Source organism: Panulirus ornatus, chromosome 12 (genome assembly GCF_036320965.1).
Source record: "Panulirus ornatus isolate Po-2019 chromosome 12, ASM3632096v1, whole genome shotgun sequence".
Lineage (NCBI taxonomy): Eukaryota > Metazoa > Arthropoda > Malacostraca > Decapoda > Palinuridae > Panulirus > Panulirus ornatus.
The window spans coordinates 68101235-68116870 of record NC_092235.1 but is presented as its reverse complement, the minus strand read 5'-3'; the positions used below and the strand labels follow the sequence as shown (position 1 = coordinate 68116870).

Sequence of the window (15636 nt, the reverse complement as noted above, 5' to 3'; positions counted from 1 at the left end):
GTAGACGATGAGAGCCAGTGAGTAGGCTGACATTTTAGTGTTGAACCCGTTGAACTATCCGATTAACAACGAAGAATAGATAAGTACATTAGTGTGTAAGTCATTACTAACACTAAAAGCATTGCTCTTTTGCTGTGTCAATTAAGAGCAATGGACAAGCACGATAAATTGTGAGGGGAAGCCATGTTTATTATGCTCATAGGGTCCCGTTCCGCCCTTTCCGTAGCTTTGTTTTCCATTATTTTAGTGGTCTTTGTTCTCTCTTTCTATATTTGTTTCATTGCACCCACCTACTGCTGTAAATTTACAATGAAACCCTCAAAGAAAATATCGCAAAAATATGAATCGGCCATAATTTTGGCCAATTTTTCAGGCACATTATGTCTCATCTTAAATATTATTCATTATTCTGATTGAAGATCTATGGTCTGAACATTGAATTTCAGCATATTAGTCTTAGTATCAAGCTTTGAAAAATACAGGATTGTCATATTGGAATGAATGACTTGCTACCTGTCATTCGAGGGTTCCTCTGTAATGATCAAGATGTTCGTCCCTCAGCTCGATATTTACAGTTTTGCTAAAGGATGTATTTGATCTGAAAAGTACCTCTAGTTATGTTTCCATTTTCGACAAAGTTTGTTACCAAAAAATACCCTGAAAAATATTTCCTTGATTTTTTGTCAAAATGTGGGAGAAAAGTTTTCCTTTGAATTTCAGGTTTGCCGTTCATCAAGATCGGTAAGAGTATGGGGTGAATATATTTCAGCTCGTGTGTTTTTAACCCTTGGATTAATTGTCAATCTTAATATTTATTAAAAATATAGTGACTGCCTTTCCTGGGTACCTTATTACTGGAGTAATATATTAGGTACTGAAGCTGTTAATTCAAGTATATTTTAGTTTTGACACAAAGGCATATTTTGCTCATCCCCACAAAATGCAAGTATTTCTTGACATTCACGTTGTGAAGAAGATCTAGGGTCTGAATGCTATTAACTGGAGAAATACTGAAATTTTACAATGCTGCAGACTCTTGTGCAAATAATTTATCACAAGGAATAACTAAATTCATAGACTTCCCTTATACTTTTGAGGAAACGGCAATGAATATGCAATAACTTCTAGGACCCTATGGCAGCTGCCACCTACTCTTGAGGAGAAAAGGCTTTTGTGTCCTAGCCAGTTCTTTGCTATGCAAACAGACATTTCACTCTGGGAACTTAATTGCACTGTACTGTCAGTGACAAGTTATACAAATGCAGCAAGCCTATGATCAGTGTTTCATCTATTGATAACTCTGTTGTACAAATGCCTCTGTATTTTGGAGCAAGGTGGTTTTCTGCATTTGTATTTTTCAGCATTTTACAGACAACAAAGTAGTTAGATACAGGAATAAAAAGGGCAATGATTGGTGGACAGAAGAGATTAGAAATGATGTGGAAGAAAAGAAAAAGGCATATGGTTGATTGATCAATAGTAATTGAGCAATGTACCAGTGGAAGTTCAGCAAAGTTGGAGGGAAGAATACAAAACATCTAAACAAAATATTAAGAAGCTGATAGAGGAAAGCAAAGAAAGAGGAAGTTTTGGAAGAAAGTGAAAAGTCCTGGGATAATAGGAAAATATACTGGAAGGAGGTGAAAAAGGAAAGAGGTGGATGTAAGAGTGGATATGTTTTGTGAGAAGTAAGAAATGGGAATTGGTTAATCAAAAGGAGGAAGTGAAAGGAAAATGCAGAGTATTTTGAAGAACTTATGAATGTGGGAGAAGGGGAGGCAGCAGTTGTTACATGCATGGGTATGAAGGAGGTAAGGAAGTGGATACAATTGAAGGGGCCTATAGCAAAAAGAGAGATAAGAAGGGCAATAATGAGGCTGAAAGGTAGGGAAGGTACCTACAGTGGATGGGATTACAGCTAAAATGCTGAGGTACTGAGGAAAAAGAGTAACAGAGTGGATGCATCTTACATGTAATTTAGAATGGAAACAGGTTGTGATGAGGATTCGGTGAAAGCTATTATTGTTCCTTTATTCAAAGAAAAAGGTGCTTAAGATGTATGTAACAATTATAGGGGAATAAGTCTGTTAAGTATACCAGGAAAAGTGTATTAAGGAATACTAATCGATAGAGTGATGGAAGTGTCTGAATGCAGAATATGTGAAGAGCAAGGCGAGTTTTAGGAAAGGTATGGGATGTGTGGATCAAATTTTTGTAATAAAGATAACCATGGAAAAGTATTTAGCAAAAGGTAAGAAGTTGTGTACACCTTCTATGGATTTGAAGAAAGCGTATGACAGAGTTGAGTGGAATACTTTGAGGGATGTGTTAAGGATATATGGTGTAGGGGGGTCAACTGTTGGATGATGTAAAAGCCTTCCATAAAGGAGCAAATGCATGTGTAAGAAAGGATAGAGAGCTAAGCACAGGTTTTGGGATATATGTAGGTGTGAGGTAGGGCTGTTATGTCACCGTGACTGAGTTTGGAAAAGTGTGTGAGAAGAGAAAGTTGAGAGTAAATGTGAATAAGAGCAAGGTCAGTAAGTTCAGTAGGGTTAAGGGTCAAGTTAATTGGATGTAAGTTTGAATGGAGAAAAATTGGAAGTGTTTCAGATGTCTGGAAGTGAACTTAGCAAAGAATGGAACCATGGAAGCTTCCGGAAATGAGTCACAGGGTGGGAGAAGGGGTGAAGGGTGTGGGAGCAATGAGGAATGTGTAGAAGGAGAGAACATTATCTCGGAGAGCATAAAAAATGGGTATATTTGAAGGAATAGTAATTTCAACATGTTATATGGTTGCGAGGCATGGGCTATAGATATGGTTGTACAGAGGAGGGTGGATATATTTATCATCATTTATTTTTTATTATACTTACTCACCATCTCCCGTGTTAGCAAGATAGCGCAAGGAAACAGATTTGGAATGGCTTAACCCACCCACATACACATGCATATACATAAATGCCCATACATGCATATATACATACATATACATTTCAATGTATACATAACAAATACATGCACACATATACGTACATACACATGTACATATTCATACTTGCTGCCTTCATCCATTCCCGTTGCCACCCCAACACATGAAATAACATCCCTCCCCCACCAGTGAGGTAGCACCAGGAAAAGACAAAAAGTCCACATTTGTTCACACTCAGTCTCTAGCACTGAAACCACAGCTCCCTTTCCACATCCAGGCCCCACACACCTTTCCATGATTTACCCCAGACGCTTCACATGCCCTGGTTCAATCCACTGACAGCACGTCGACCCCAGTACACCATATCGTTCCATTTCTTTCTATTCCTTGCATGCCTTTCACCCTCCTGCATCTTCAGGCCCCGATCACTCAAAATCTTTTTCACTTCATCCTTCCACCTCCAATTTGGTCTCCCACTTCTCCTTCTTCCCTCCACCTCTGACATATATATCCTCTTTGTCAATCTTTCCTCACTCATTCTCTCCATGTGTCCAAACCATTTCAACACACCCTCTTCTGCTCTCTCAACCACACTCTTTTTATTACCACACATCTCTCTTACCTTATCATTACTTACTCGATCAAACCACCTCACACCACATATTGTCCTCAAACATTTCATTTCCAACACATCCATCCTCCTCTGCACAACCCTATCTATAACTCATGCCTTGCAACCATATAACATTGTTAGAACCACTATTCCTTCAAACATACCAATTTTTGCTCTCCAAGATAATGTTCTTGCCTTCCAAACATTCTTCAATGCTCCCAGAACTTTTGCCCCCTCCCCCACTCTGCGACTCACTCCCACTTCCATGGTTCCATCTACTGCTAAGTCCATTCCCAGATATCTAAAAGACTTTACCTCCTCCAGTTTATCTCCATTCAAACTTACCTCCCAGCTGTGGTTTCAGTGCATTACACATGACAGCTAGAGACTGAGTGTGAACGAATGTGGCCTTTTTTGTCTTTTCCTACTGCTATTCATGTGTGGTGGGGTGGCGACAGGAATGGATGAATGCATCAAGTATGACTATTTACATGTGTATATATGTATATGTATGTATACGTTGAAATGTATAAGTATGTATATGTGTGTGTATGGGCGTTTATGTATATACATGTGAATGTGGGTGGGTTGGGCCATTCTTTCCTCAGTTTCCTTGCGCTACCTCGCTAATGTGGGAGACGGCGATAAGTATAAGGTGAAAAAAAAGGGCAAATGAGAGTTGGGGTGAGAGAGTATCATTAAATTTTAGGGAGAATAAAAAGATGTTCTGGAAGGAGGTAAATAAAGTGCGTAAGACAAGGGAGCAAATGGGAACTTCAGTGAAGGGCGCAAATGGGGAGGTGATAACAAGTAGTGGTGATGTGAGGAGATGGAGTGAGTATTTTGAAGGTTTGTTGAATGTGTTTGATGATAGAGTGGCAGATATAGGGTGTTTTGGTCGAGGTGGTGTGCAAAGTGAGAGGGTTAGGGAAAATGATTTGGTAAACAGAGAAGAGGTAGTGAAAGCTTTGCGGAAGATGAAAGCCGGCAAGGCAGCAGTTTTGGATGGTATTGCAGTGGAATTTATTAAAAAAGGGGGTGACTGTATTGTTGACTGGTTGGTAAGGTTATTTAATGTATGTATGACTCATGGTGAGGTGCCTGAGGATTTGCGGAATGCGTGCATAGTGCCATTGTACAAAGGCAAAGGGGATAAGAGTGAGTGCTCAAATTACAGAGGTATAAGTTTGTTGAGTATTCCTGGTAAATTATATGGGAGGGTATTGATTGAGAGGGTGAAGGCATGTACAGAGCATCAGATTGGGGAAGAGCAGTGTGGTTTCAGAAGTGGTAGAGGATGTGTGGATCAGGTGTTTGCTTTGAAGAATGTATGTGAGAAATACTTAGAAAAGCAAATGGATTTGTATGTAGCATTTATGGATCTGGAGAAGGCATATGATAGGGTTGATAGAGATGCTCTGTGGAAGGTATTAAGAATATATGGTGTGGGAGGAAAGTTGTTAGAAGCAGTGAAAAGTTTTTATCGAGGATGTAAGGCATGTGTACGTGTAGGAAGAGAGGAAAGTGATTGGTTCTCAGTGAATGTAGGTTTGCGGCAGGGGTGTGTGATGTCTCCATGGTTGTTTAATTTGTTTATGGATGGGGTTGTTAGGGAGGTAAATGCAAGAGTTTTGGAAAGAGGGGCAAATATGAAGTCTGTTGGGGATGAGAGAGCTTGGGAAGTGAGTCAGTTGTTGTTCGCTGATGATACAGCGCTGGTGGCTGATTCATGTGAGAAACTGCAGAAGCTGGTGACTGAGTTTGGTAAAGTGTGTGGAAGAAGAAAGTTAAGAGTAAATGTGAATAAGAGCAAGGTTATTAGATACAGTAGGGTTGAGGGTCAAGTCAATTGGGAGGTGAGTTTGAATGGAGAAAAACTGGAGGAAGTGAAGTGTTTTAGATATCTGGGAGTGGATCTGGCAGCGGATGGAACCATGAAAGCGGAAGTGGATCATGGGGTGGGGGAGGGGGCGAAAATTCTGGGGGCCTTGAAGAATGTGTGGAAGTCGAGAACATTATCTCGGAAAGCAAAAATGGGTATGTTTGAAGGAATAGTGGTTCCAACAATGTTGTATGGTTGCGAGGCATGTGCTATGGATAGAGTTGTGCGCAGGAGGGTGGATGTGCTGGAAATGAGATGTTTGAGGACAATGTGTGGTCTGAGGTGGTTTGATCGAGTTAGTAACGTAAGGGTAAGAGAGATGTGTGGAAATAAAAAGAGCTTGGTTGAGAGAGCAGAAGAGGGTGTTTTGAAGTGGTTTGGGCACATGGAGAGAATGAGTGAGGAAAGATTGACCAAGAGGATATATGTGTCGGAGGTGGAGGAAACGAGGAGAAGAGGGAGACCAAATTGGAGGTGGAAAGATGGAGTGAAAAAGATTTTGTGTGATCGGGGCCTGAACATGCAGGAGGGTGAAAGGAGGGCAAGGAATAGAGTGAATTGGAGCGATGTGGTATACCAGGGTTGACGTGCTGTCAGTGGATTGAATCAAGGCATGTGAAGCGTCTGGGGTAAACCATGGAAAGCTGTGTAGGTATGTATATTTGCGTGTGTGGACGTATGTATATACATGTGTATGGGGGGGGGGTGGGCCATTTCTTTCGTCTGTTTCCTTGCGCTACCTCGCAAACGCGGGAGACAGCGACAAAGTATAATGAAAAAAAAAAAAATGACTCATGGTGAGGTGCCTGAGGATTGGCGGAATGCGTGCATAGTGCCGTTGTACAAAGGCAAAGGGGATAAGAGTGAGTGCTCAAATTACAGAGGTATAAGTTTGTTGAGTATTCCTGGTAAATTATATGGGAGGGTATTGATTGAGAGGGTGAAGGCATGTACAGAGCATCAGATTGGGGAAGAGCAGTGTGGTTTCAGAAGTGGTAGAGGATGTGTGGATCAGGTGTTTGCTTTGAAGAATGTATGTGAGAAATACTTAGAAAATCAAATGGATTTGTATGTAGCATTTATGGATCTGGAGAAGGCATATGATAGAGTTGATAGAGATGCTCTGTGGAAGGTATTAAGAATATATGGTGTGGGAGGCAAGTTGTTAGAAGCAGTGAAAAGTTTTTATCGAGGATGTAAGGCATGTGTACGTGTAGGAAGAGAGGAAAGTGATTGGTTCTCAGTGAATGTAGGTTTGCGGCAGGGGTGTGTGATGTCTCCATGGTTGTTTAATTTGTTTATGGATGGGGTTGTTAGGGAGGTGAATGCAAGAGTTTTGGAAAGAGGGGCAAGTATGAAGTCTGTTGGGGATGAGAGAGCTTGGGAAGTGAGTCAGTTGTTGTTCGCTGATGATACAGCGCTGGTGGCTGATTCATGTGAGAAACTGCAGAAGCTGGTGACTGAGTTTGGTAAAGTGTGTGAAAGAAGAAAGTTAAGAGTAAATGTGAATAAGAGCAAGGTTATTAGGTACAGTAGGGTTGAGGGTCAAGTCAATTGGGAGGTGAGTTTGAATGGAGAAAAACTGGAGGAAGTGAAGTGTTTTAGATATCTGGGAGTGGATCTGGCAGCGGATGGAACCATGGAAGCGGAAGTGGATCATAGGGTGGGGGAGGGGACGAAAATTCTGGGAGCCTTGAAGAATGTGTGGAAGTTGAGAACATTATCTCGGAAAGCAAAAATGGGTATGTTTGAAGAAATAGTGGTTCCAACAATGTTGTATGGTTGCGAGGCGTGGACTATGGATAGAGTTGTGCGCAGGAGGATGGATGTGCTGGAAATGAGATGTTTGAGGACAATGTGTGGTGTGAGGTGGTTTGATCGAGTAAGTAACGTAAGGGTAAGAGAGATGTGTGGAAATAAAAAGAGCGTGGTTGAGAGAGCAGAAGAGGGTGTTTTGAAATGGTTTGGTCACATGGAGAGAATGAGTGAGGAAAGATTGACCAAGAGGATATATGTGTCGGAGGTGGAGGGAACGAGGAGAAGAGGGAGACCAAATTGGAGGTGGAAAGATGGAGTGAAAAAGATTTTGTGTGATCGGGGCCTGAACATGCAGGAGGGTGAAAGGAGGGCAAGGAATAGAGTGAATTGGAGCGATGTGGTATACTGGGGTTGACGTGCTGTCAGTGGATTGAATCATGGCATGTGAAGCGTCTGGGGTAAACCATGGAAAGCTGTGTAGGTATGTATATTTGCGTATGTGTGGACGTATGTATATACATGTGTATGGGGTGGGTTGGGCCATTTCTTTCATCTGTTTCCTTGCGCTACATTGCAAACGCGGGAGACAGCGACAAAAAAAAAAAAAAAAAATATATATATATATATATATATATATATATATATATATTTTTTTTTTTTTCTTTTATATATATATATATATATATATATATATATATATATATATATATATGTGGAAGGTATTAAGAATATATGGTGTGGGAGGAAAGTTGTTAGAAGCAGTGAAAAGTTTTTATCGAGGATGTAAGGCATGTGTACGTGTAGGAAGAGAGGAAAGTGATTGGTTCTCAGTGAATGTAGGTTTGCGGCAGGGGTGTGTGATGTCTCCATGGTTGTTTAATTTGTTTATGGATGGGGTTGTTAGGGAGATAAATGCAAGAGTTTTGGAAAGAGGGGCAAGTATGAAGTCTGTTGGGGATGAGAGAGCTTGGGAAGTGAGTCAGTTGTTGTTCGCTGATGATACAGCGCTGGTGGCTGATTCATGTGAGAAACTGCAGAAGCTGGTGACTGAGTTTGGAAAAGTGTGTGGAAGAAGAAAGTTAAGAGTAAATGTGAATAAGAGTAAGGTTATTAGGTACAGTAGGGTTGAGGGTCAAGTCAATTGGGAGGTGAGTATGAATGGAGAAAAACTGGAGGAAGTGAAGTGTTTTAGATATCTGGGAGTGGATCTGGCAGCGGATGGAACCATGGAAGCGGAAGTGGATCATAGGGTGGGGGAGGGGGCGAAAATCCTGGGGGCCTTGAAGAATGTGTGGAAGTCGAGAACATTATCTCGGAAAGCAAAAATGGGTATGTTTGAAGGAATAGTGGTTCCAACAATGTTGTATGGTTGCGAGGCGTGGGCTATGGATAGAGTTGTGCGCAGGAGGATGGATGTGCTGGAAATGAGATGTTTGAGGACAATGTGTGGTGTGAGGTGGTTTGATCGAGTGAGTAACGTAAGGGTAAGAGAGATGTGTGGAAATAAAAAGAGTGTGGTTGAGAGAGCAGAAGAGGGTGTTTTGAAGTGGTTTGGGCACATGGAGAGGATGAGTGAGGAAAGATTGACCAAGAGGATATATGTGTCGGAGGTGGAGGGAACAAGGAGAAGAGGGAGACCAAATTGGAGGTGGAAAGATGGAGTGAAAAAGATTTTGTGTGATCGGGGCCTGAACATGCAGGAGGGTGAAAGGAGGGCAAGGAATAGAGTGAATTGGAGCGATGTGGTATACCGGGGTTGACGTGCTGTCAGTGGATTGAAGCAGGGCATGTGAAGCGTCTGGGGTAAACCATGGAAAGCTGTGTAGGTATGTATATTTGCGTGTGTGGACGTATGTATATACATGTGTATGGGCGGGGGGGTTGGGCCATTTCTTTCGTCTGTTTCCTTGCGCTACCTCGCAAACGCGGGAGACAGTGACAAAGTATAATAAATATAAATAATATATATATATATATATGAGTTTTGGAAAGAGGGGCAAGTATGAAGTCTGTTGGGGATGAGAGAGCTTGGGAAGTGAGTCAGTTGTTGTTCGCTGATGATACAGCGCTGGTGGCTGATTCATGTGAGAAACTGCAGAAGCTGGTGACTGAGTTTGGAAAAGTGTGTGGAAGAAGAAAGTTAAGAGTAAATGTGAATAAGAGTAAGGTTATTAGGTACAGTAGGGTTGAGGGTCAAGTCAATTGGGAGGTGAGTATGAATGGAGAAAAACTGGAGGAAGTGAAGTGTTTTAGATATCTGGGAGTGGATCTGGCAGCGGATGGAACCATGGAAGCGGAAGTGGATCATAGGGTGGGGGAGGGGGCGAAAATCCTGGGGGCCTTGAAGAATGTGTGGAAGTCGAGAACATTATCTCGGAAAGCAAAAATGGGTATGTTTGAAGGAATAGTGGTTCCAACAATGTTGTATGGTTGCGAGGCGTGGGCTATGGATAGATTTGTGCGCAGGAGGATGGATGTGCTGGAAATGAGATGTTTGAGGACAATGTGTGGTGTGAGGTGGTTTGATCGAGTGAGTAACGTAAGGGTAAGAGAGATGTGTGGAAATAAAAAGAGCGTGGTTGAGAGAGCAGAAGAGGGTGTTTTGAAGTGGTTTGGGCACATGGAGAGAATGAGTGAGGAAAGATTGACCAAGAGGATATATGTGTCGGAGGTGGAGGGAACGAGGAGAAGAGGGAGACCAAATTGGAGGTGGAAAGATGGAGTGAAAAAGATTTTGTGTGATCGGGGCCTGAACATGCAGGAGGGTGAAAGGAGGGCAAGGAATAGAGTGAATTGGAGCGATGTGGTATACCGGGGTTGACGTGCTGTCAGTGGATTGAATCAAGGCATGTGAAGCGTCTGAGGTAAACCATGGAAAGCTGTGTAGGTATGTATATTTGCGTGTGTGGACGTATGTATATACATGTCTATGGGGGGGGTTGGGCCATTTCTTTCGTCTGTTTCCTTGCGCTACCTCGCAAACGCGGGAGACAGCGACAAAGTATAGAAAAAAAAAATATATATATATATATATATATATATATATGGATGAAGTGAGATGAAAGCAAAACTAGGGAAAATGGATGCAGAGATGGAGTGTGGCAGTGAGATATGATAGAAGGTTGTAAATATGTTTTATGGTGTGTAAGCATAGAGACTGAGGGTAAATGAAACTAAGTGTAAGGTAATGGTGTTTGAGAGGAAATGGAGGGAAAGTATAGATTTTGTAAAACCATATAGAATGAAAGAAGAAAGTGTACTAAATTGAGCTAAGGATATAGGGGGAAAAGACTGGAAGTGAGAGAATTTAAGTATCTAGGAGTTGTCTTGGGTAAGTGTGGTGATATGGAAGGAGAGACAAGGGAGAGAGCAGTACAAGGTAGAAGAGTCATTGGATCCTTTAATAGAATAATGAAGGGTAGAAGTGTGTATGGAAGTGAAGAGAGGATTAAGGAATAGCATAGTCCTCCCAACCCTGACCTATGCAGCTGAATCGTGGACATGGAATGAGGCACAGAAGTCAAGAATCCAGGCTGTGGAAATGAACTATTTGAGCAGAGCATGGGTGTGACTAATTGGAATGAAGAAAGAAATGAAAGGGTGGTTTGAACATGTGGAAAGAATGCAAGACTGGGAGTTTACAAGGAGAGTGTATGATAAGTGCAATTAAAGGGGTTGGTGGGTGTGTGGAAAACCACCTGTGACAAGGGCAAATAGGTTGGAGGAACACCAGAGGGAGAGAAACAGAGTCAGAATGTGTGGAATGGTGTATGCAAGGGAGGCATACAAGTACAAGGATAATTGGGGACTCTTTTTCATAAGTGAGTGCATGTGTTTTTCTTTGAGTGTTTAATGATGGGTTACCTATAGAATTATAAAAGAACTGAAATAATGCCATGACTTTCTCCCATACTATATTACTTATATCCTACATAATTTCATTTTCATATACAAAGGCAAGAAAAAGTGTACAGCACTGATGTGTTATACCTATTTTATTTGCAACATTTCTTAGATATATAAAATAAACATTATATTTGAGTATTGCATACACTAGTATCTGGAAAGTGCCACTGTACAAGCTACCAATGAACTTTGGATGATTATGCTAACCACAATGCTCTGATCACTATTTCAATCTTCTCTAATACAAGCCATAGCAGTTTTTCTTTCCAGCATTACAAGCTTATTAAGCTTTCATTGCACTCAAGTACTGAGTAACAGTTCCATAACATTTTACTCTTGTTCTCAACATATCCCAGAAATACAAATCATTCTTATGTATTACATTTGGTCAAGTAAATGAGGGTTCTCAACACATTAACTGTAAATCTGACCTCAATGTTAGTCTGTAATCTATTGTTTATATAAGCACTTGAATTTCAGTGACATCAACAGAACAGCATAGATGCTTACTGAAATATGCATACTGAAAAAACTTTAGTTCCCATAAAGAAGAAAGCCCCAAGATGCTCCCTTTGTATGACCATATGCAGAATAATCAGAATACATTTCCCTCCTTGCAAAGAAAAGAATGTTCATTCTCAATATGGTAATACATCAATTTACTCCATACACTTTCCTGTATTTGCATATGTGATACATCCAAAGTGTTTTACCCATGTACCTAAAAATCAGTTCCTATCAAGGAAAAACACCTTTTCTTATATACACTTAAAATCTACATTTGTTTCATTCACTGTTTCCTAATGCTCAAGGGAGTATATCCCTCCATATGATTAAAAAAAAAAAGGATTATTTTTGTTCAAAATCATAAAGTACATCATGTAAGCCAACCTACCCAAAATGTAGTATCATTAGTCCTATCACGGGTGCAAGATCACTCACCTTGAGGTACAAATATAGTTTGCAATTATCCACCAGTAGTAATTCTTTATTTTCTGTTTCTTTAGAATCTATTAACAAAAATTCCTCACCATTCCTGGGAGTCTTCCTCAAATCAGATGCAAAGTAATGGATCTCTCTCCATTGTGAAATACTTTAACTTAAAAGGTTTTCCCTAATCTTTTCATTTAATCATGCCATCAATATTTTTCCTCTTAATGCCCATATCATAAAGTCTTTGTCCTAATGTTCTTTCCTATTATGCCCACACCATAACATATCCTGTCAAAAAATTATAATTAGAGAAAGAAGTCGTTACAATTATCATATTTCAGTAAGTCCTCCAAGCATCATTTAGTAAGTGATAATTGTTTGGTGTGACTAATCTAACCTACATTATGAAGCTAATCTTCAAGCAGTCTTTTACAATTAAGTAGTAAAAACATACTTATTTATTATCTATTATACTTGATCGCCATTTCCTGCATCAGCAAGGTAGCGCCAGGAAACAAAGAAAGAAAGACCCATCCACTCATTTATTTATGTATTATACTTGATCGCCATTTCCCGCATCAGCAAGGTAGCACCAGGAAACACATGAAGAATGGCCTATTCACACATATACACACACATATAGGTATATCCACTCATATAGACACATATACATATATACAAAAATGCCCATATACATATTAACATATACATACACAGCCATATACATACAAGTACACCACCGATTTTCCGGCACTCTTGGTTCCAAAGCCTTGCTGGATTAACCGTTTTGCTGGACCAACCGTGGTCAAGTAATAATAATTCAACACACCTCTAACCCACTAATTATACATCTCCCATGTGTCTAAAGTATCCAATGGACTGCTAGAAATTCAAATTAAACAAATATTAATGTTTGAGCACCCTAAGAAGGTAAGTCTGTCCTTAGATTATTTGAATCCTGTGGGGTCTTCTTCACCTTCTGTTTTTAAGTATTTTCCTAGGTGTGCATCACATGAATAATGCAGTTTTGTCTGCATTATACACCTGCTCTGGACTGAGGTACTTGTCAGCTACGAGTTTCACAAATTTGTCCACACACTCGGCAGCTCCTTCGTGGTTTGCAGACCGCTCTTCTCCGCACACTTTATTCATGGAAATTCCATGACGCTTCTTGAATCTTTGAAGCCATCCTTCACTACAGTCTCACTCATGTTTTAATCTAAGTTCTTTATGGAACAACTTAGCCTGGTCCATTACCATACTACCTGACAAGTCCACTCAAATACTCCCCCCAAATGTAACCATGGAAAGGTCTGTAGGGAGCAACTGTTGATAGGGGGCTATGGTTTTGGTGCATTACCTATGACAGCTAGAGAATGGATGTGAATGAATGAGACCAGTTCTTCGTCTTTTCCTGGTGCTATCTCAGTAATGCAGGAGAGGCTGAATAAATATAAAAATAATACATTTATATATTATGTACATACACACAGTATTACAATGAAAAATATATTTATTACCGATTTGATTCTCAAGCCAAGGCATGACTGGCAATCATTTCTTTCTCCTTTGCACCACTTCGCTTTTGCTGCAAACTGTCTTCTGGATGACCCTTAAAGTTCTCCATGGTAAGGTGGCCACCACATGCTGTGTACATTTGATAACTGCCTTTTACTGGTAGGATGCTGTGGGATAAATTGCTAGGGTAAGAGACAAAGACACCATAAAACTGGCAATGCATAATGTTTACAACTTCTTTACAACCCAATTATATTTTAACAATCACACCTCCACCTACCACCTAAATAACATACAATTAAAAAAAGGCTTTTAATAGTAATATTCTGAGAATATAAACATACAAATCGATTATCATCTAAATGCATAAGAATTAAGAATATAATGTAGATATCCTAAACATGCTCAGGCTGGGTTGGTGGTTGATGTAATCTTTGGTACATTTACTTCTACTAAACATGCAGAAACTAATTTTTTAGCCATGCAGCCAACAGTATTAGTATTTAATATGAGCAAGCAACAAGCATCTAGTTCACTCTTGGTTATCTATCTATTTACAAAAAGAAATTTGGTATATGACCTTTACACTCAGGTCATAAGATGTAACATCACCATGCAGACCTCAGAGAAATTTAAATAATGATTTTAAGTTGCAAGTGGAAATGGAAAAAAGTACTTCATTTCTAATGGACTAATTTGTTGAATGACTTATTTAAACACTCACTCTAAAAACATACCTTATGACCTAAGAATAAGGATATACCTACATACTCTGTATCTCCTTTATCTTTAATTCAGTTGTTGCAATCTGAAAAATCCAATCAACTTCTTTTTCTAAGCAACTGACAATCATTAAAGAATAAAGCAAAATAATGAACAATAGCTATTCATCTGAAGTGAAATGATAAAAAAATATCCTTTTCAGAAAATTAAGTAAATCAGATGAGTTCCTCTATGATTCCTCAAAAGCCAATTATGCCAGGTACAGCTCCATACTCTAATGTAAATAAAATATTTTCCTTAACTTGTAGCAAATGAACAGCCTTTTTTCTTTCATCCAAATTCACTCTATACAGCCCTCATTCTGTCATTCTTTCTCTGTAACCACTGTACTAATATCTCCATATCAATATCATAAAAAACAATAACTACAAGCACTCTTATGGCTGTGGTTTTCTCACTCCAGTCTTCTTAATATACAAAGCATCCCATGCTTTCTTCATACCTCCATTTGGTACTCTTAATTTCAATGCCAAACTTTGCTCAATCATCAGTACTCATCCAAGCAACATTGTTGCAAGTGTAATCCTTGCCAATTGATCAGTGCTCAATTGGTCTATAGTGAAACCTCATTCTAATGGATTTCAGTGTGGCAGAATTTGGCCTAAACCCCATTTGACAATGATAAGGATCTAAAGGAAAATTTAGTCCACGAAGGTGAGGACATACTGATGCTGAGCGTCTGGAGAATATATGAAAGCCTCTTGTGACTCATCTCATTTTTTTCATTATTTCCTTAACATACAATGTTTTCCCTCCACTCATGCACACAGATTTACAATAATTTGAAACAGCACAATGGTGCAGTACTATCTTTTGTCAATTTACACTTGTGAAGATTTTTTGTGCAGAGATTTCAAGATGCAACAAGACAACCTTATCACCACCCACCAGTCTAAGTGTGCACTTGTTCAAGACATCCACAAATTTGGTGCCCAAGTTTCCATGCAACTGCAGTGTTTCTTGTGGTACAAAAGACTGTTTCATGGATTACATTATGGCTGATAAAAGTGCTATCAATGATGCACATGCCCCAAGGTCCAGGAAACACCTCAGCATTGCTTAAAAGCTGAAAATGACTGAGCATCATCAGTGAAGATATTAGTTGGCCTCGTAAGAGCAAAGTTTATAACATCATTCTGATCAAGGACAAGACAGAGCTATCTCTACTATCCCCTGAACACCCAACTTCGGGTTGGTTTACAACGTAAATAATCATTGCTGCATGTAATTATTTTTATACGTTAGCTGAGGCCCTAATTAAGGCAATGCCATTAATGCTATATATATATTTTTTTATAAATAAATTTATCT

At 39.7% G+C, this 15636-nt stretch overlaps 1 protein-coding gene across 2 annotated transcripts in view; it reads right to left on the bottom strand.

Moving 5' to 3' along the window:
- Positions 1-11162: 11162 nt before the first annotated feature.
- LOC139752184 (epidermal retinol dehydrogenase 2-like) overlaps positions 11163-15636 on the bottom strand; it is a 52917-nt gene continuing 48443 nt past the window's right edge. For both annotated transcript variants that reach the window (XM_071668148.1, XM_071668149.1), the window contains one exon: positions 11163-13709. In XM_071668148.1, coding sequence (XP_071524249.1) covers positions 13556-13709 — 154 coding nt within the window. In that variant the 3' untranslated portion in view covers positions 11163-13555. The remainder of the gene's footprint in view (positions 13710-15636) is intronic.